The sequence below is a fragment of the Somniosus microcephalus genome, chromosome 12 (genome assembly GCF_052327205.1).
Source record: "Somniosus microcephalus isolate GS21.2 chromosome 12, FLI_Smic_1.0, whole genome shotgun sequence".
Classification (NCBI taxonomy): Eukaryota; Metazoa; Chordata; class Chondrichthyes; order Squaliformes; family Somniosidae; genus Somniosus; species Somniosus microcephalus.
In genome coordinates this window covers 62763175-62783468 of record NC_140998.1, presented here as the reverse complement: position 1 = coordinate 62783468, position 20294 = coordinate 62763175, and the positions used below count along the sequence as shown (strand labels likewise).

The 20294-nt window shown below is 43.3% G+C and overlaps 1 protein-coding gene across 3 annotated transcripts in view; it reads left to right on the top strand.

The window, feature by feature from the left end:
- Positions 1 to 20294, top strand: part of ppp2r5ca (protein phosphatase 2, regulatory subunit B', gamma a) — a 293739-nt gene that overhangs the window by 187970 nt on the left and 85475 nt on the right. For all 3 annotated transcript variants that reach the window (XM_086002969.1, XM_086002972.1, XM_086002970.1), the window contains one exon: positions 7333 to 7443. In XM_086002969.1, the coding sequence (XP_085859095.1) occupies positions 7333 to 7443 (111 nt within the window). The remainder of the gene's footprint in view (positions 1 to 7332; positions 7444 to 20294) is intronic.

Below are 20294 nucleotides of genomic sequence, written 5' to 3'. Positions count from 1 at the left end.
TGTCGCCCTGTCTCCCCTCCTCCTGGACACCAACATCGCAAGAGCCGCTTCTATGGCGGATATAGCTAAGGTTTAAAGTTAGTCATTGTTCAAATATTTCTGAAGCATGTGTTGAGCTTCATTGGAATAGTGTAAGAGATCAAAGACTGAGGTCAACATGAGAGTGGGAAGGAGAGGTAAAATGGCGAGTCAGAGTTCCAGGCCACACTTGCAGACGAAACTGAGGTGGTGAGCAAAGCAGTCACTTAATCTGTGTTTGGTCTCCCAAATGTAGAGGACACCGCTATGAACAGTGAACACATATTGTATTGGAGGAAGTACCTGTGAATTGCTGTCTCATATATGGAAGGAGTGTTTTGGTCCTAGACAGTGGTGTGGAAGGAAATAAATGGTATCGGTGTTCTATTTCCTGCTGAAGTCATGTGAGAAGGTACCAGCCGAAGGACAGCTTGAACTAGCGATGGTGAAAGAGTGGAGTGAACAAGAGAGACTGGTGTAATGTCCGTGTGTAATTGAGACACGGACTGCAGAAGTTGGTTATAACAGGTGTTTACTGAATGGAGACAAAACTGGAACTATTATACAAAGTTACTACACAGGCTTGTATACAGGGGTGGCCACTACTGGTACTGCAGTATACAGGGGCTGCAGAATATAGTTCCTTCTTCAAGGTACATACACTACAATTCCTCCCCTTTTAGCTAAACAGTACATAACATATTTACAATTACAGTTGCTATATACATTAGCTGAAGTTAATCAATTATAAATTCAGTCTTTGAGGAGGCTTCCTGATTCTGTCCGGGTAACACCTCTTTGGGGTATCAGGTTCTTCTGGCAAAGTTGATTCGGGATCAACGTCGTTGTTTGGTTCGTCTGCTTCCAATATCACCGATTCGGAGGTAGATGCAATTGGTACTTCGGTTTCATCACCAGGTGTATAGGATCGTGGTGTAGATTTGACGTTTTCCAGTGACTCTAGAATCTGGTCAGCATGGCGTCTTACAATGCTCTCTCCAACGTCCACGGTATACATTAGAAGTCCTTGCCGTGTGCAGATCGTTCCTGGCTGCCATTTCTCTGTGCGGTAGTCCCGGGCCAAAACTGGTTGACCTATCTTGAAACTCCTGGTCGGCCTTTCATTCATATTCTGAAACTGCCTGTTCTCCACATCTCTTCTGATGTTTGGCTTAACCAAATCCAAGCGGCATCTTAGTCTTCGATTGAAGAACATCATGGCTGGAGTTTGGTTGGTAACCGCATGTGTCGCATTCCGGTAGGCAAACAAGAAGTTATCCACCTTGTGTTGTAGGGGTATCACTTCATTACACATTGCCTTGATAGCCTTCTTGAATGTTTGAACGAACCTCTCAGCCAATCCATTGGTGGCTGAATGATATGGGGCGGATGTGTAATGCTTAACACCATTGTTCTTTAAGAACCTCCGGAACTCTTCAGACACAAACTGTGGTCCATTGTCGGAGCAAATCTGTTCAGGCAGACCATTTCTGACGAATATGGTTCGTAAGACTGTGATAGTTTTTTCTGTGGTGGTTGAGGACATTTTTATTACCTCTGGCCACTTTGTGCATCCACCGCAATTAATAACATCGAGTCCATAAATGGATCAGCAAAATCAACGTGTACCCTTTGCCATGGAGATGAGGGCCACTCCCATGGATGTAGAGGGGCTTGTGGTGGGGCGTTTTGGACCTTCTGGCATCCTGTACAGCTCTTGGTCATCTCTTCGATTTCTCTATCGATTCCCGGCCACCACCACAAACGCTCTGGCTAAGTTCTTCATTTTTACCCCTCCCAGATGACCCTCATGAAGCTCATTGAGCACTCTATCCTTCAATTTGGGTGGAATTACTACTCTGGATCCACACATCAAGGTTCCTCGGCACATTGACAGCTGTTCTCTTCTCGGCGAGAATGCTGGCAACAGTGGTTCGCCATGTGCTGGCCATCCCTTCACTGTTAAATCATAGACCCTGGAGAGTGTCGGGTCATTTCGTGTTTCCTTTTCTATGTTTGCATTCGTCACAGGTAGACATTCGACTATGGTCGAGTGGAATATTTCCACAGGATCCACTGCAGGTGCTTCTTCCACCGTCGGCAACGGTAGGCGCGACAACCCATCAGCATTCCCATGCTGTTTAGTTCCTTTGTACTCTGTCATATTGGTGTGCCCCTAGAAAAAGGGACCACCTCTGTAGCCGTTGTGCTGTCATTATCGGGACGCCCTTCTTAGGGTTGAAAATGGAGACAAGAGGTTGATGATCAGTTAGTAGAGTAAATTTCTGTCCGTGCAGGTAGTGATTGAACTTCTTCACCCCCCACACCAGGCTGAGGGCCTCTCTGTCAATATGGGCGTAGTTACGCTCGGCTGAAGTTAACGAGCGTGACGCAAAAGCTATCGGCCTCTCTGAACCATCAAGGAATTTATGTGACAGTACCGCTCCAACGCCGTAGGGAGACGCATCACACGCCAGTCTTATCGGTAGTGATGGGTTGTAGTGAGCCAATACTTCTCTTGAAGTGATCAGGCCTTTACACTTCTGAAAGGCCCGCTTACATTCATCGCTCCATTTCCATGCTACTCCAGTTTGTAGCAGGGCGTTCAGTGGGTGCAGAATTGTGGACAAATTCGGCAAAAACTTCTGGTAGTAATTCACCAATCCGAGGAATGACCTCAGTTGCGACACATTTTCTGGCGCTGGAGCCTTAACTACTGCTTCAATTTTGTCAGGGGACTTATGTAACCCCTCTTCATCAATCACGTGGCCACAATACGATATTTGTTTCTTAAAAAACTCGCACTTGGGGCGATTGGCTCGTAGCCCATGTTCTCTTAGTCTAGTGAGCACCTGCTCTAGGTTGGCAAGGTGTTCACTGTCATCTTCACCTGTCACTAGGATGTCGTCCAAGTAACACTGAGTCCCCGGAATCCCTTGCAGGACGTGTTCCATCGCTCTTTGCCATATAGCCGGAGCTGATGCTACTCTGAATACCAGTCGATTATACTGGTAAAGACCTTTTGTGAGTGTTTATCGTGAGATAATTCCTAGAGGATTCTTCAACCTCCATCTGCAAATATGCTTGCGCTAGGTCAATTTTTGTAAAACATTTCCCTCCAGATAGTGAGGCGAAAATATCTTCTATCCTCGGAAGAGGATACTGTATCGTGTGAAGGACTGGGTTCACAGTCACCTTGAAGTCCCCACAGATGTGAACCTTCCTTGGCTCCTCAGACTTACTGTTTAACGTTTTCTTCATGACGGGAACGATGGGTGTCGCCCACTCGCTCCAGTCTACCTTAGATAACACGCCTGCATTCTCCAGATTCTCCAGCTCTGCCTCGACGGCTGGGCGAATTGCATACGGTACCGGTCTTGCTTTGAAAAACTTGGGAATTGCATTCTCTTCTATTTTTATCGAGGCGGTTACGCCTTTCAGAGTTCCCAGTTCTTGTTGAAATACCTCTTTAGCGTTAGCCAAGATTTTTGACAATCGTCCATGTGTGACGTCGTCATCCTTTTTACCAGCCACAGTCAGTGCCTGAATGGAGTGCCAGTCTAAACTTATCTTTCTGATCCATTCACGTCCCAATAACGGTGGTCCACCATCTTGCAGTATGTACAGATACAATTTCTGTATTTCCTTGCCGTTGTATTCGACAGGCACCCTTTTATTTTCCCTCTGGGGTATACTTTCTGCCCTGTATATGTCTTCAAGACAATGGATGTGTCTTTCAAGGGTATGTGTGAGAATAGCCGCTCGTAGTCTCGTCGATTCATGACGGTCAGGGCTGATCCTGTATCCAATTCCATTTTGACTTGGGACCCTGCTATCGTGAGGGTGACCCAAATGGTTCGGTGATCCTCTTTTGCGATTACGTTGTGTAGTTTGAGACAGCTTAGTCTCTTGTTCCCGGATTCACTATCGCTCTTCTGGTCTTCGGAACTACTGTCCGTCATCTTTTGTACTTTCCTGTACTTTTCCTTAGTAGTCTTTTTGTTGTCGTTAGTCTTCTTCCCGGACCTGCAAACTCGTGCAATGTGTCCCATCTTTCCGCATTGCCTGCATGTTTTGTCCTTGAACCAGCAGTCCTTCTGGTCATGGGTTGTTCTGCCGCAGCGATAACATTTTTTCAAATCCCTGTGTCATTTCATGGGTGCCGTATTCCTGTGGCTTTTGCTGTATTTCCGCAGCTCCCCTTGCTGCTGCTTCGTACGATACTGCCACGCTGAAAGCCTTATCTAGCGTCCGCTCTTTCTCTGAGAGTAACCTCTTCTGGGTTCCTTCACTCAGGAGTCCACAGACAAATTTGTCCCGTAGGGTATCTGCCAGTCCTGCTCCGAATTGGCAGTGCTTTGATAGCTTGCGTAGTTCCGTAAGGTAATCAGCATTGCTCTCATCTTTATGCTGATTTCTATTGTGGAATTTAAATCTTTCTACTATCAGCAGCGGTGTAGGATTTAGGTGTTCCTGTAGGATATCAACAATTTCGTTAAAACTCTTCTCCATCGGTTTGACTGGAGTGATCAGGTTCCGCAATAGGCCATACGTTCTTGCGCCCATTAAGTTTAGTAGTACCGATGCCTTTTTCTCATCGGCTACTTCATTTGCCTTGCAATATACTTCGACTCGTTCCACATACGTGGTCCAGTCTTCTATTTCATTATCGAAGGCAGTGATATTGCCAGTCTTCGGCATCTTGGAGATCTAAGATGGCGCCTCCCGCGCTTTGCCTTCTTCCCCGATTGAACAAAATGGCGCCTCCCGCGCTTTGCCTTCTTCCCTGCTGGATTAAGATGGCGCCTCCCGTGCTTTCTGTCTTTTCTGCTGCTGCCAACGCTGTTGCTGGCGTTTTTATGCTTTGATGGCGACGCCTTATGGTCTTCGCGCGCTTCCCCCCCACGCTGCTGCCAACGCCGCTCTCCGCGGTCCCCATGGCAAACTGCGGCTTTCTGCGCTTCTAATTTCTTTTTCTTTTATTTTAATTACTGTTCCCGTCGTCAGCGCAGACCCTATGGGACACTTTCCTCCCTCTTCTCTGGTCTGTACGCTGCCCAGCTTCGTAGCACCGGCCGCGCCCTGTGTACTCCACCCTCTCTCTCTTCTTCCCGACAGCGCTGCTCGGCCCCGTTGAAAAGCCACCCGATCGAGCTCTAGCCCGCCGCAGCCCAGGAAGGATCAGTGTACAACCTGCCACCAGCCCGATTAGCTGGAACACCATAGACTGGAGAACCAAGCCCAGCTCTCGACAGCGTCTCCTGCAAATCTTCGAATTCGATGAATCAGAGGGCGGTTGCCCACGGCCGACGCCCGTTTCTTCTGTTTTTTCTTTTTGGATTTCTTCCTTCTGGCTTCGACCTCTAATAACTTCGCTTCAGGGATGGATCCCCGTGAGGTGGTGCAGCACTGTAGGTAAGTTCGGATCTGTTCGTCGCCAATGTAATGTCCGTGTGTAATTGAGACACGGACTGCAGAAGTTGGTTATAACAGGTGTTTACTGAATGGAGACAAAACTGGAACTACTATACAAAGTTACTCAACGGGCTTATATACAGGGGTGGTCACTACTGGTACTGCAGTATACAGGGGCTGCAGAATATCGTTCCTTCTTCAAGGTGCATACACTACAACTGGTCCCTCTAGAAAGCAGAGACTGTCGGGTGGGGTGGATGATGAGGACAATGAATTAATTATTAGGAATGGGATGGAATAAGAGAAGAAGCCTGGGAACTGAAATTGCATTTTATTTTTAATAGGTAATGAAACAAATGACAAATGTAGCACAAATTGATTAAAGAGCTACGTGTGAATGTCTTTCGGGTTAACTGAAGTACAGTATATGGGATTAGGGTTCAATTAGAGACTAAATTATTCTACAGGGAAAGGATCAACACATTTAAAATGCGTTATCCATCAAGACCTGATAACTCCCAGTTTTTAATCTATCAAAAAATGACTTTGAAGTTATACCCTTTCATCTAAAACTTCAAAGAGTAAAGTTTGCTACAAATGCTAATGATTATACAGAATGATGTTGATTTGTCCCAACCAAGCTGAATTGTAGTGCACATTAAGCGACTGATAGTCACACTATAACATTCACATTATAGCTTTATCAAAATTTCCTTCATAGTTTATCAAAATTTCAGTTTTATTTAGCATCTATCTGTTTGCCTATAATCAAGAAACTTGACAGCCTTGCACTAAAAATTTACTTAAAACACATGGTTCTATTTGACATAGTTTTATTCACTGTGCTTATAAAGGGAATGAAATCACTATACAGTATAGGCTACATAGGGAATATTCTTATTGCCTACTTTTTGAACTCATTTGTTTCACTTAATTCATTGCTGTCTCAAAGATGGAGTGAGTAGTTTTGCATTGCTCTAGCTAAGAGCAGTACAGGGACAACAGATTGATTAGCTACCTTTTGTGCGGTAAATGTCTTTGGTTTATGTTGGATACGTCACAACAGTACTATTTTAAAAAATAAAAAGGAAATCCATAACTGAACAGCTGTATTGTAACAATATTTTAAAAATTGCTACATTTCTCTGGGGTTTCCACCAATCTTCTGCCAAAGTTACAGCTCGTATTGTGGTAACATTGATGGTGTAAGGTTTTGGCTCTAAGTTTAAAGCAGAGGCATATTTTAATTTAGCAGTTCAATCACACCACTGCTGGATCTGAATGTGTATGGATATCTAGTGAGGGCAGAATCCAGCTCACTTGGGACCCCTCGCCCTGTGGTTGATGAGCCTTCCAACAATCGCTGCTATTTGGGCTAGATAATGAAGTGACCCAGCAAAGAGTGGACATCTTTGTTGGGGTGGGGGGGAGGTTGCAGGGAAATTGGAAAGAAAGAAGAAATTGGCAAGTAGAAAAATATAAATGTGTTATATTGCTCAATCATTCTGATTTGCTTTTAATCATATTTTGCTGAAGGATATTCTTCTTGGGGCTTTTTGAACAGTTTGGATTTAAAAATGTAGCTTTTTCATATGTAAATAGGTTCACTGAAAGTTTGGGCTTTAGTGGTGCAAGCTGGCAAGATTTTGTGCTGCAGGTTCCATTTTACTCAAGCTAGCTTGAAAAGGCAGATACTCATCAGCACAGTGCACTGGGTCTTGCCTGTATGCTATCAATATTTTGATAATTTTGTGTATAGGCTGGAACTATATTTTCTTTGTGAACTAGAATAAAACTTTAGAATTTTAATCGTCACAATTTTTTCCAGTGGTTCAACTATACCAAAATGTGATTTTTAACAAATGTTGAAATACTGCTAACCTCTGAAAACCTTTTCAGTTCGCAGTGAACATGTTTCGAACGTTACCGCCATCGTCTAACCCCACGGGAGCAGAGTTTGATCCTGAAGAAGATGAACCAACACTGGAGGCTGCGTGGCCTCATCTACAGGTACTGTATGTTATCAATATTCAAACGTTCTAATTCAGAGCTTATGATCTCTGGCAACCAGAGAAGAAAGCCTTGTTTCTTGAATTCGTTTTTCCTTTTTTCTCATTTTTTCCCCTTTTTTCGTGTTTCTTTTCTATTGCCTTTTGAAACCTTTTGTTGCTTATTTTCCTTTGTTGTTTCCATACCGAGAAAATTTTGGCAGTATGAAAATGTTTGCATTTTTGAAGGACTGCTTAAATGCCATTCTATGACCAATCACCCATGAAAACATTACTTTTTAATCTTAAAAATATGTTTTCCTGTTCATTCAGTTGCCGAATATAACCGTGCATGATTTCTCTGACACAGGAAATGATCTTGGAGCACTGTCTTTTTGAAAACTGCACCAATGTGTGGCCATTTTGTTCAGTAGGTCTGAATGAAGTACTGTATTGTTCTGGACCACGCCCTGTTGGCACCAATTTGTCTGTGCACATGGGAGGAAGTTCTGTTTGTTTTCTGTACTTCAGTAGATCTGTTTTTTTTTTAAATTAAAGTTTGTATTTCCACTCCAAATCTTAGTCTATTGAGACCAGTCTCTGGCAAATTTGCTTTGATTGAATCATATTTTGCTCTGTTCAATGTGAGCATTTTGTTTCAAGGTCTATCTTGGAATTTCACGGATTCTTCCCTGTGGCAAATAACTACAATGCTTGCATGCTGATGAAATGAGACTTACAGAAGTTTGAAGCTTGGTTCAAACGTGGCGAAACAGCTTGTTGTGGTAGTGTTGTTTGCTGGAAGACAATTCTAGTGGCAAGTATGTCCAAGCTTGATTCTTCCAAATGCAGACACTTCCAAGATCTGCATCCTTCAAGAATCAGAACTCTAGATCAGAAACCAATTTTATTTCAGATCGAGATGAAGCATTTGTTCATATACGTGTAGACATACAACGTCTACATTCAAGGAATTCAGTTTACCTGATTCCATCTGATCAGATTGAGTTGCTGATACTGTGGAATCCACCTGCAGTATAATGGAATGAATTTCACACTGGGAGCCCCAACTGTTAGGTTTATATTACAGAAGGTCTTCTAATATTACTGTCCGATTAGATCCCTAATTTTCTTTATAGTCATGTGCATCAAATGAAATGGTGAGCATGATCAGAAACAAAGGAAAATCTGTTTCCAGTATCCTTTTGAGGGTGCTGTTGCAAGGTGGGCTAATCAAAAGTTCAAGAAAACAGTCATGGGGTTTGAACAAGTCAGTCAAAGCCATTTTTTCAGTCTTTCAGTGCAAGTGAGGGTCATGTTACTTGGTTGCCACTTTTCTTTTGAATGATGAGGCCTGAACCACTTCCTCAGGTTGGATCATCAAAACTGGCCTCCAGACTGAGTCAACTACTTTGAAGGGTACTGAAGCTGCACCTGTAATGTGGGAAAAATGGACTATTCATTTGCTTAAAACAGGCATCAGATCAATGGTAGAGCCAAATATTGGGCCAGTGGCAGATGAGCGAGTATTTCTGTCACCATGGAACACTTTGGAAGTGCTCACTGTTTATAGTCGATTCGTAATCTAATTTGGAACTCCAGTCTATATCTGCACCAGGATAAATTAAAAAGCAAAATGCTGCAGATGCTAGAAATCTGAAATTAAAATAAAAAATGCTGGAAACACTCAGGTCAGGCAGCATCTATTGTGTAGAGAGATGAAGGTAGAGTTAGTGTTGCAGATAAGAACATAAGAAATAGTAGCAGGAATAGGCCACTTGGCCCCTCGAGCCTGCTCCGCCATTCAATACGATCATGGCTAATCTTGGGCTCAAAGACACTTCTCCGCCTGCTCCCCATAACCCTTCACTCCCTTATCTTGCAAAAAAAAAAAGATCCATGAGCTTTTGTCAGAACCCTGCACAAATCAAACCTGGACCACCTTTGTATCCTGAAATTAGATGTTTGTGCTATTATGGTGCATTTAATGTAAAAATGGTCCTAAGACTGAGTGCCATGTCAGGAAGGGAGGAATTAGGAAGGGGTACTGGAAACTTGACGAGAGGGTGGGTTTTAAGAACGTTTTAAAGGAGGACAGCGATGTGTAAAGGAATTCTAGCGTGTCGGGCCTGGTCAGCTGTGGGCTCTGCCTCCAATGGTAGAGGGAAGGAAAGGCAGGTTGGACAAAAGGCCAGAGTCACAGGAGCAGAGTGGTTGGCATAATATAAGGCTGGAGGGAAATGTAGAGATACAGTGAGGCAAGGTCATAGAGGGATTTGAGGACAAGGTTTAAAATTGAATGCATTTGGGGATAGGAAGCCGCTGTAGGTCAGTGAGGACAGTGATGTTTGGTTAACAGGACAAAATACATGTGAAGTTTTGAATAAATTGGATTTATGTAGGATTGGAAGCCAGCAAGGAGTCTAGATTGATGAAGGCATTTTTTAGGGCCTCAGCGGCAAAGGGCTGAGGTAGGGGCAGTGGTAGACAATGTTGTGGAGATGGAAGTAAATCATTGTGATGGAAAGGAATAAGAATGAAACTCATGGGTCATGCAGGATGCCCAAGGTTGTTAATGTTCTGGTTCAGCTTGAGACAATGGCTAAGGAGGAGGATGGAGTCAGTGGGGAGGGTCAAAGATGATGTCTTTGGTCTTTCAAATGTTGAGCTGGAGGAAGGTATGATTCATCCAAGAATAGGTGTCAACAAACAGTCTGAAAGCACAAAGGCATTCTAAGAATTCAGTGATCATGGAGAGTTAGAACTGTATATCATCAGCGTACATGTGAAAACTGAACCTATGCCTGTGGATAATGTTGCTGAGGGCAGTGTGTAAATGAGAAAAAGGATATATCTTGGAGGGGACCAGAGCTGAAGGTGCAAGGGAGGAAAGAAAAGCCATTGCTGGAAATGCACTGGCTAGAAAAGGTGGGACTGGAACCATCCAAAGGCATTTCTGCAGAGCTGTGCTTGAGAGAGGAGGCATGAAGGGAAACGGCGTGGTTAAATGTGCCAAACACTGCTGAGAAGGTGAGCGATGATGCATTGTGGTCATCATCAGAGAGCACATCATTACATAGGATTACATAGGATATACGGCACAGAACAGGCCATTCGGCCCAACCAGTCCATGCCGACGTTTATGCTCCATTAGATCTCCTCCCGTCTTTCCTCATCTAAATCTATCAGCGTAACCCTCTATTCCCTTCTCCCTCATATGCTTGTCGAGCCTCCCCTTAAATGCATCTACATTATTCGCTTCAACCACTCCCTGTGGTAGCAAGTTCCACATTCTCACCACTCTTTGGGTAAAGAAGTTTCTTCTGAATTCCCTATTGATTTCTCTCTCTATCCACTCTTATCAAAACCTTCATAATTTTAAAAACCTTTGTTCGGTCAACCCTCAGCCTTTTTTCCAAGAGAAAAGAGACCCAGCCTGTTCATCCTTTCCTGATATGTATACCCTCGCATTTCTGGTATCAACCTTGTAAATCTTCTCTGCACCCTCTTCAGTGCCTCTATATCCTTTTTTTATAATATGGCGACCAGAACAGTACGCAGTACTCTTAAGTGTGGGGTAACCATGGTTCGATACAGGTTTAGCATAACTTCCCTACTTTTCAATTCTGTCCCTCTAGAAATAAATCCTAGTGCTTGGTTTGCTTTTTTATGGCCTTGCTAACCTGTGGCACAACTTTTAGCGATGTGCATTTATACTCGGAGATCCCTTTGTTCCTCTACCCCACCTGGACTTGCACCCTCCAAGTGATGTGACCTTCCCTATTCTTCCTACCAAAATGTAATACCTCCCATTTATTTGTGTTGAACTTCATTTGCCAATTATTTGCCCATTCTGCAAGTTTATTAATGTTCTCCTGTAATTTGTTGTAGTCCTCCTCAGTATTGACTACCCCGCCCCCCCCCTTAAATTTGGTATCATCTGCAAATTTAGAAATTGTGTTTTTGATTCCAAAGCCTAAATCGTTAATGTAAATTGTCAACAGCAGTGGTCCCAGCACTGATCCTTGTGGAACACCACTACCTACCTTCTGCCACTGTGAATAGTTACCCTTTACTCCCACTCTCTGCTTTCTGTCTTGAAGTCAGCTAGCAATCCATTCTGCTACTTGTCACCTGACTCTGCATTCTCTGACCTTATTCATTAGTCTATTATGGGGTACCCTATCGAAGGCATTTTGAAAATCTAGATAAATTACTTCTACTGCATTACCATTGTCTACTCTCTCTGTTACCTCTTCAAAAAATTCAATGAGGTTGATCAAGCAAGATTTTCCCTTTTGAAATTAATGCTGACTTTATTTTACTTTTCGTTTCTAGATGTTCTTCTATTCTCTCCTTTAGTAGGGATTCCATTATTTTTCCTACCACCGCTGTTGAGCTGACTGGTCTATAATTCCCTGGACATGTTCTATCCCCCTTCTTAAATATAGGTATTAAGTTAGCTGTCCGCCAGTCCTCTGGCACTCCACCTTTTTCTAATGAATTATTAAATATGTATAGTAATGCCTCTGCTATCTCTTCCCTAGATTCTTTTAAAATGCGTGGATGCAGTCCATCCAGACCAGGGGATTTATCCTGAGTTTGATTCGTTTATTTAATACATCCCCTTTTTTATTTTAAATGCACTTATCTCATTACTCATCTCATCATCCAATGTCATGTTTACTCATCTCATCATCCAGTGTCATGTTCACCTGTTCTATCTCCCTGGTAAATGCCGAAGCGAAATAATGATTTAATATTTCTGCCATCTCCCTATTGATTTTTTTTATTGATGTGCCTGTAAAATATTTTACTAATTTGTTTTATGTTCCTTGATCAGTTAATTTCATAGTTACTCTTTGCCTTCCTAATTGTTTTTTTGACTTCTCTCCTAATCCCTTCGTATTCTCTCATCATGCACTCCTCTGCTCTTTATGTACTTAATGTATGCCCCTTTCCTTACCCTCAATTGTTCCTTTATGTCTTCATTCATGGAGTCTCATTCTTTCCTTTTTAGTGGAATATATTTTTCCTGCACTCTATTGAACACCCTTTTAAATGTTTCCCATTGTCGTTCTACATCATTGTTTGCCAATATTGTTGCCCATTTTATCTTCCCAAGTTCTATTCTCAGCCCCTCAAAATCAGCTTTCCTCCAATCTATTAACCCGTTTTTTGTCATACTTATGTCCTTCTCTATTATCATCTTAAAACGTATTATGTTATGATCACTATTGCCTATATGTTCCCCTACTTTTACTTCTCTTATCTGTCCTGGCTCATTCCCCATAACTAGATCCAATAGCGAATCCTCCCTTGTTGGGTTTTTTACATATTGGTTTAGAAAGGAGTCCTGTAGACATTGTAGGAACTCCATTCCCTTATCCCCTTTACCTACCTCTTCTGCCCAATTAATATCTGGGTAGTTGAAATCCCCCATGATGATTATTCTATGTTTTTTTTACTCATTTCTCTAATTTGTCTGTATATTTCTTCCTCCACCTCCCTTCCACTATTAGGTGGTCTGTAGACTACACCTATTAGTGTGATTGATCCTTCATTATCCTTTATCTCTATCCATATGGATTCTATTTTTGTCTTGCTGATATCTATGTCCCTTTTTTATACTGCCATTATGTTATCCCTAATAAGTACAGCTACTCAACCTCCCCTTTTCCCCCCTCTATCTTTTCTAAATATGTTATACTATACCCTGCAATGTTTAATTCCCAGTCCTGATTTTTCTGCAACCATGTCTCAATAATTCCTACTATGCTGGTTCCTCCCAACGCATAATTGCTTCCAGCTCCCGTTTTATTACGGACACTGTGCATTGCTGTACACAGTTTAACTCATTTTTAATAGGATTTCCTCTCACTTTATGTTTAACCATCTTTTTAGACTCTTACTCTATAATTCTATTTGCTCCTTTGCCATCAATGTCCTCCCTTACTTTATTCTTTCCTGTGCTCACTTTTCCTGTTTTGTTTATATTTAGGCTACTTAGGTTTCTTGTAGATCCCTTCCCCCCCTTATATTTTAAAGACTTTGCCGCCTCCCTATTTACCCTTTCCGCTAGGACGTCGGTCCCATCCCGGTTCAGGTGGAGCCCGTCCCATCGGTACAGCTTCTTCCTGTCCCAGAACTGGCGCCAGTGTCCCACGAAAAGGAAGCCCTCTTTCCCACACCAGCCCTTTAGCCACGTGTTAATTCTCCTGATCTGTCTGCTTCTATGCTAATTTGCACGTGGCTCAGGCAGTAATCCAGAGATTATTCCCCTCGAGGTCCTGCTTTTTAATTTAGAGCCTAACTCCTGAAACTCTTTCAGCAGGACCTCCTCCCTGTTCCTACCTATGTCGTTTGTTCCACCATGGACTATGACAACTGGATTTACCCCCTCCCTTTCCAATTTCCCCTCTAGCCTTCGTGAGATATCCTTTACCCTGGCACTGGGTAGGCAACACACCCTTTGGGATTCTCATTCTTGGCTGCAGAGGACATTATCTATCCCCCTAATTATACAGTCCCCTATTACTACCACATTTCTATTCTGTTCAACCCCCACCCCCTCCCCTGGACAGCCTTCAGAGTCACGGTGCCTTGGTCTGCATTATGGCTGTCCTCCCTGCAGTCTTTCTCCTTGTCCTCACAGATAGCGTGTTGGACAGGACCAGTGTCTGTAGGACCACCTCCTCAACCTCTCCTAAATCCCCGCTACCTGTCTCCCTAGAAGTCACACCCTCCCATTCTTGAACCTGTGCTTTCCTCTGGGGTGTGACTGTATTCTGGATAAAACTATCCAGAAATTCCTCCCCCTCCCTTATGTGTCTGAGTGACTCCAACTCAATGACTCTGAGCCGGAGAGATTCGAGATGGAGACATCTCCTGCAGACGTGGTTGCTCGGGGCAGTTTCGCCGTCCACAAACTCCCACATACCAGTGCCACGTGCTAGTCAGAGTAGAAATAGAAAGGATATTTCAGATGAATACGTGGCTAGAGGAATGGTGCAAGGGGGAGGGATTCCTGGGACATTGGAACCGGTTATGGGGGAGGTGGGACCAGTACAAACTGGACGGTTTGCACCTGGGCGGGACCGGGACTGATGTCCTAGGGGGAGTGCTTGCTAGTGCTGTCGGGGAGGGTTTAAACTAAAATAGCAGGGGGTTGGGAACCTGTGCAGGGAGACAGAGGAAAGGGAAGCAAGGATAGAAACAAAAGACAGGAAGGAGAAAAGCAAAAGTGGAAGGCAGAGAAATCAAGGGTGTAAATCAAACAGGGCTACAGTAAATAATAATTCTAAAAGGACTAAGAGTGTTTAAAAAAAAAAAAAAAAAACAAGCCTGAAGGCTTTGTGTCTTAATGCGAGGAGCAATCGTAATAAGGTGGATGAATTAGCTGCGCAAATAGATGTAAACGGATATGATGTAATTGGAATTACGGAGACATGGCTCCAGGGTGACCAAGGCTGGGAATTCAACATCCAGGGGTATTCAATATTCAGGAAGGACAGGCAAACAGGAAAAGGAGGTGGGGTAGCATTGCTGGTTAAAGAGGAGATTAACACAATAGTAAGGAAGGATATTAGCTCTAATGATGTGGAATCTGTATGGGTAGAGCTGAGAAATACCAAGAGACAGAAAACGTTAGTGGGGTTTGTATACAGGCCCCCAAACGGGGGGTGGCATTAAACGGGAAATTAGAGACGCATGCAATAAGGGCACAGCAGTTATCATGGGTGACTTTAATCTACATATAGATTGGGCTAACCAAATTAGTAACAATACTGTGGAGGAGGAATTCCTAGAGTGTATACGGGATGGTTTCCTGGACCAATATGTCAAGGAACCAACTGGAGATCAGGCCATCTTAGACTGGGTATTATGTAATGAGAGAGGATTAATTAGCAATGTTGTGCGAGGCCCCTTGGGGCGGAGCGATCATAATATGATAGAATTCTTCATTTAAGATGGAGAGTGAAGTAGTTGACTCAGAGACTAGGGTCCTGAATTTAAATAAAGGAAACTACGATGGTATGAGGCGCGAGTTGGCTCGGATGGATTGGGGAACGTTACTTAAACATAGAAACATAGAAGATAGGAGCAGGAGTAGGCCATTCGGCCCCTCGAGCCTGCTCCACCATTCAATGCAATCATGGCTGATCGTCCAAATTCAGTACCCGGTCCCTGCTTTCTCCCCATACCCCTTGATCCCTTTAGGGGGTTGACGGTGGATAGGCAATGGCAAACATTTAAAGATCGCATGGATGAGCTACAGAATTTGTTCATCCCTGTTTGGCATAAAAATAAAACAAAAGATGTGACTCAACCGTGGCTAACAAGGAAACTTAGGGATAGCATAAGATCCAAGGAGAGGACATATAAGTTGGCCAGAAAAAGCAGCAAAACTGAAGATTGGGAGCAATTTAGGATTCAGCAAAGGAGGACAAAGGGATTAATTAAGAGGGGGGAAATAGAATGAGAGTAAGCTTGCAGGGAACATCAAAACTGACACAAAGCTTTTATAGATATGTGAAGAGAAAAAGATTGGTGACGTCAAGCGTAGGCCCCTTGCAGTCAGAATCAGGGGAATTTATAATGGGGAACAAAGAAATGGCTGACCAATTAAATACATACTTTGGTTCTGTCTTCACAAAGGAGGACACAAATAGCCTTCCAGAGATTTCGGGGAACATAGGGTCTAATGAGAGGGAGGAATTGAATGAAATCAGTATTTGTAGGAAAATGGTGTTAGGGAAATTGACGGGATTGAAGGCCGATAAATCCCCAGGGCTTGATAATCTACATCCTAGGGTACTTAAGGAAGTGGCCCTAGAAATAGTAGATGCATTGCTGGTCATCTTCCAAAATTCTTTAGACTCTGGAATAGTTCCCATGGATTGGAGGGTAGCTAATGTAACTCCACTATTTAAGGATGTAACTGGTAAAATTGATACGGGAGAACCAGTGGATGTGGTGTATTTGGACTTTCAGAAGGCTTTCGATAAAGTCCCGCATAAGAGATTAGCGTGTAAAGTTAAGGCACATGGGATTGGGGGCAAGGTATTGACTTGGATAGAGAACTGGTTGGCAGACAGAAAGCAAAGAGTTGGAATAAACAGGTCTTTTTCCAAGTGGCAGGCAGTGACTAATGGGGTACCGCAGGGATCGGTCCTTGGACCCCAGCTATTCACAATATATATTACTGATCTAGACGAGGGAACTAGATGTAATATCTCCAAATTTGCAGACGACACAAAGCTGGGTGGGCGTGTGTGCTGTGAGGAGGATGCCAAGAAAGTCCAGTATGATTTGGACAGGTTGGGTGATTGGGCAGAAGCATGGCAGATGCAATATAACGTGGATAAATGTGAAGTTATCCACTTTGGTGGCAAAAACGGGAAGGCAGATTATTATCTGTGGGCAATAGATTGGGGGAAGTGCAACAAGACCTGGGTGTCCTTGTGCACCAGTTGCTGAAGGTAAGCATGCAGGTGCAGCAGGCGGTTAAGAAGGCAAATGGTATGTTGGCCTTCGTAGCGAGAGGGTTTGAGTACAGGAACAAGGATGTCTTGCTGCAGTTGTACAGGGCCTTGGTGAGACCATACCTTGAGTATTGTGTGCAGTTTTGGTCGCCTTATCTGAGGAAGGATGTTCTTGCCATGGAAGGAGTTCAGCGAAGATTCACCAGGCTGATACCTGGGATGGCAGGAATGACGTACGAGGAGAGATTGGGTCGATTGGGCTTATACTCGCTGGAGTTTAGAAGAATGAGAGGGGAATCTCATTGAAACTTATAAAATTCTGACAGGACTGGACAGACTAGATGCAGGAAGGATGTTCCCGATGGTCGGGGAGTCCAGAACCAGGGGTCACACTCTTAAGGATAAGGGGTAAGCCATTTAGGACAGAAATTAGGAGGAATTTATTCACCCCGAGAGTGGTGAACCTGTGGAAATCTCTACCAAAGAAGGCAGTAGAGGCCAATTCATTAAATATATTCAAGAAGGAGTTGGATATATTTCTTAAGGCTAAAGGGATTAGGAGGTATGGGGAGAAAGCAGGGACCAGGTACTGAATTTGGATGATCAGCCATGATCGCATTGAATGGCGGAGCAGGCTCGAGGGGCCGAATGGCCTACTCCTGCTCCTATCTTCTATGTTAAAAAAGGTGGTAGAGAGAAAACGGGGAATTATAGACCGGTAAGCCTGACATCGGTAGTGGGGAAAATGCTAGAGTCCATTATAAAAGATGTAATAGCAGAGCACTTGGAAAACAGTGACAGGATCGGACAAAGTCAACATGGATTTACAAAAGGTAAATCGTGCTTGACTAATCTACTGGAATTTTTTGAGGATGTATCTGGTAGAATGGATAAGGGAGAACCAGTGGATGTGGTGTATTTGGACTTTCAGAAGGCTTTCGATAAGGTCCCGCATAAGAGATTAGCGTGCAAAGTTAAAGCACATGGGATTGGGGGTAAGGTACTGACTTGGATAGAGAACTGGTTGGCAGACAGGAAGCAAAGAGTTGGAATAAACGGGTCTTTTTCCGAGTGGCAGGCAGTGACCAAATATTGGGCAAACGTGACCAGTAGCAAAGAAGGCTTTTGAGAGCCCAGAGTACTATGGCATCATATCCGCACTAATACAAAACTGCACAGAATGCTGATTAGTGTACCTTGGAACACATTTGAGAGTGTTTGCTGTTTACAATTGATCCCGTTTGATCTAAAACTGAAGGGGTTTTTAATCTAAGATGCACCTACTTGGGGAAACCATACCTGGACGTTCTTTGCACCGAAGATAGCTTTCCGGTGAATGAGGTGGTTCCACAAAGCCGTTTTGTAGAGTTAAGAGTATTCTTTGTGTGTCATGATAGTACAATGTGAATAAATGTTATGTAATATTGATCAGTGGAAAGGATCCATGAAATACGCAGGTTTTGAAACTAGAAGCCATCATCAAATAAAGACCGAAGATGAGTCAGTAAGAACCAAATCAGCTGAGATGGCTATTAGGCCAATACTAAGGTATGAAAGCATAGATTGGATCAAAATGACATTGATCCCAGGCAAACAGAATATTTTGCCAAACTTTACCAAAGGTGAACATACTTGAAAAACTGCTATAGAACTGTTACTAAACTGCAGACAAATGAGTTAAAGAGCAATCAAACTGTAAGGTAAGCTATCCCTGGTGTGGACAGTCAAGACTGCTGGTAACAACTGGAGAAAGAACTAAAGGTGTGGTTTAGGCCCAAGCTTATATAAGGCACAATGGGGGGAAAAAGTTGACCAAGATGACCACACATGGTGCAGTTTTTAGAGGGACAATGATCCTCCATGATCTTCTCATACTTCCCCCTCTTCCCTGCACACCCCCCCCCCCCCCCCCGCAACACTTTTTTTATATATGTAATATATATTTATTTACAAAACTTCTGTGGTGTCTACTCCACTACTCAAAGTAAGGAAGTTATGGTAAACCTTTATAAATGACTTGTTAGGATTCGGGGGCACCACATTTTAGGAAGGGTGTAGAGGAGATTTACCAGAATGAGATCCAGGTTGAGGAACTTCAGTTATGTGGAGAGACTAGAGAACCTGGGATTGTTCGCCTTGGATCAAAGAATGTTAAAGGGAGATTTAATAGAGGTGTTCAAAATTAGACGGGGTTTTGATCGAGTAGATGAGAAACTATTTCCACTGGCAGGAGAGTCGGTAACCAGAGGGGACAGATTTAAGATCATTGGCAAAAAGCCAAGGGTGGGGGGGGGGGGGGGCGGGAGTGAGGGAGATGAAAATATTTTTATGCAACAAATTGTTTATCTGGGATGGACTGCTTGAAAGGGTGGTGGAAGCAGATTCAACAACAACTTACATTTATATAGCGCATTTAATGTAGTAAAACATCCCAAGGCGCTTAACAAGAGCATTATCAATAAAAACAAATGTTGTCACTGAGCCACAAAGATATCCGGACAGATGACCAAACGCTTGATCAAAGAGGTAGGTTTTAAGGAACATCTTAAGAGGAAAGAGAGGCGGAGAGGTTTAGGGAGGGAATTCCAGAGCTTCGGGTCAAGGCAGCTGAACGCACGGCCGCCAATGGTGGAGCGATTAAAATTGGGGATGCACAAGAGGCCAGAATTGGAAGAGTGCAGAAATCTCGAAGGCTTGTAGGGCTGGAGGAGTGCTACAGAGAGATAGGGAGGGGCAAGACCATGTAGGGATTTGAAAACAAGGATGAGGATTTTAAAATTGAGGCGTTGTCACACCGGGAGCCGGTGAAGGTCAGCAAGCACGGGGGTGACGGGTGAATGAGATTTGGAGTGAGTTAAGATACAGGCAGCAGAGTTTTGGATGAGCACAAGTTTATGTAAATTCAATAATAGCCTTCAAAAGGGAATTGGTTATATACTTGAAAAGGAGAAATTTGCAGGGCTCTGGAAAAAGAGATGGGGAGTGGGTCTAATTGGATAGCTCTTCAAAGAGCCAGCACAGACACAATGGGCCAAATGGCCTCCTGTGCTATATGTTTCTATGATTCTGTAATTTTTGTACGTTTGTCAGTTTAGCTTATTTCATGAATTACTGATAGGATCCTATGTTGGACTTTTTCTCACGACAAATCAGCATGGAACTGCTAGCAAGCAATCACAGCATGAGTTCAAAGGATAACGACAACAACTTGCATTTGTATAGTCCCTTTAATATAGAAAAAGTCCCAAAGTGCTTCACAGAAGCATAAGGAAATAAATGCACGCTGAGCCAAAGAAGGAGCCATTAGGAGGGGAAACCAAAAGCTTCCAAAAAAGATGGGTTTTAAGGATTTTAATAGAAGAGAAGGCGGTGAAGTGGTGGAGTTTAG